This window comes from Bidens hawaiensis, unplaced genomic scaffold (genome assembly GCF_021521415.1).
Source record: "Bidens hawaiensis isolate Kalapana, Puna unplaced genomic scaffold, B.hawaiensis_p1.1 tig00055247_1, whole genome shotgun sequence".
Lineage (NCBI taxonomy): Eukaryota > Viridiplantae > Streptophyta > Magnoliopsida > Asterales > Asteraceae > Bidens > Bidens hawaiensis.
The window spans coordinates 33894-35888 of NW_027499985.1; the positions used below are offsets into that span (position 1 = coordinate 33894).

General features: G+C 45.2%; 1 protein-coding gene across 1 annotated transcript; it reads left to right on the plus strand.

Annotated features, from left to right (window-relative positions):
* The first annotated feature begins 289 nt into the window (after positions 1 to 289).
* Positions 290 to 1312, plus strand: LOC143601039 (uncharacterized). The gene has a single exon (XM_077078549.1). It carries the CDS (start codon positions 290 to 292, stop codon positions 1310 to 1312), a length of 1023 nt encoding a protein of 340 aa, XP_076934664.1.
* Positions 1313 to 1995: the final 683 nt, after the last annotated feature.

The following is a 1995-nucleotide window of genomic DNA, read 5'->3' on the forward strand; positions in this document are numbered from 1 at the left end:
GCAAGAGAACCTGACAGCTGAATATGAGCGTAGAGTGCGGTATGAACGTTTTCACGCTCGTACTCTGACTTATGAGGAATCTCCCTGGAGATCTCTTTCTCATCCACCAACAGTGAGAGGAAGTCAGATCCGTTATAGTCAACAGACAGAACAAGAGTTTGGAGAACTATGAAGGTTGTGCCCTCGTCCTCGTATGAACATGCAGATTCCATCCTACCTGGATGAGTATGATAGCTATGATTCAACTTATCACCCGGGAGACTTCATTTTTTATACTGGTGACAGCAGGATGAGTTCGCGGGCAAGAAGCAGTCGTCCACGGGACGTAGTCTGCCACACTGAGTATCATAGCGATGCAGAGGATGATTTCACTAAACCATACCGTCCGGCAGCCTTTGCCGAGAAATCGAAGTTTATAGCAAGCATTGCTACAGCACCTTTCCCCATTAATGCTAAGATACCTACATCGTTGGGTAAATACAATGGCATGACTGATCCAAGCGATCATCTTCAAAACTTCGTGGCGGTTGGTGGTGTGAGCGGATGGACGCTCCCCTATTGGTGTCACATGTTCGCATTGACACTAACAAGGCCAACAAGAGAATGGTTTGAAAAGCTACCGGACGGTCAGATCTTTAGTTGGGTTGATCTGGTGAAAACAATTTCTCAACAGTTCAGCAAGCAGAAAAAGCATACTCGTGACCAATCAGAAATTTTGTATGTTATCCGCCGAGATAACGAATCCGTAGAAGATTTTATTACCAGGTTCAACGATGAAAGTCTAAACATTGGTGGAATCAGCAAGGACATGCTTCGCGGTGCCTTCCGCAAAAATGTCAAGTGTGACGCGTTGATCCGCACACTAACTGGAAGAGATGAAATGCCAAAGGAATGGGACGATATCATGACTGCGGCGAAATTATTTGCCAGAATTGAAAAAACATTGGGGTACAATAATTCGAAGCAAAAGTTTAAAGTAGAGTTTCAGACTCCACGACCCAATAAACAAGTAAATGGACCAATCTGGTCAAGATTACAGCCGAACACGGAGATATCGAAGCCATTCGATGCAAGGTCTCTCATTGGCAACAAAAACAAAGCGGGACCCTCGAATCGAGGTCCCAACAATTGGACTCCACTTTCAAAGACTCCTGCTGAAATTCTCACCACAGAAAATGTGACTTTCAGAAAACCACAGCCACTCGAAAGGAGGTCATTCCTCGATGCCAAAAAACATTGTTCGTTCCTTGATGACATCGGCCAAAGCACGAATGAATGTAATGCATTAAAAAATGAGATTGAAGCGATGTAAAATCCGGGAAACTTGGACACTTGGTGAAAGGAGGAAAACCCGGGACTGGTAAAACTCCCGTGCGGGATAACCAGGGCCCGTCCAAAAAGCAGGTCATGGACTTAAACGTTCACATGATCCAAGGTGGACGTAGGGTTGGAGGAAAGAGGCGAGAGTCCGACGAAGAAGAGTGAAAAAATGAGCCAGTGATCTTTCCACTAATCAAAGAAGGTCCCAGTAAGAAGAACCCTTGATTATCACTGCTCTCTTCGGTCACTATCGCTCCCAATAGGTTTTCTTTGACACTGGTAGTACATTTGACATCATGTATGAATAGTGCTTTGAACAACTCGATGAGGAAGATAAGGAGAGGTTGAAGCCTATTCATGCTCCTGTATCTGGATTTGGAGGGGAGGTAATGCACCCGCGAGGGGTGATTTCCTTCCCAATCACTGAAGAAGTTGAGTTTTTGGTCCTTCCAGCAACTTCCAAACATGACATCATCTTAGGGCGAGAAGTAATTGGTAACTTTAACGCTCATCCATCCACAGCTCACGGCACGGTAGGGGTCCCAACCCGCACCGGTGTAGCAATAATCCATGTTAATCGACATTGCTTCGCAACAGAAAGCTTAAAGCCCAGTAAGATTCCGAAACACACTCAAAGAATTGAGCCTGAGAAATGGGTGCTAAACAAGAAATTCC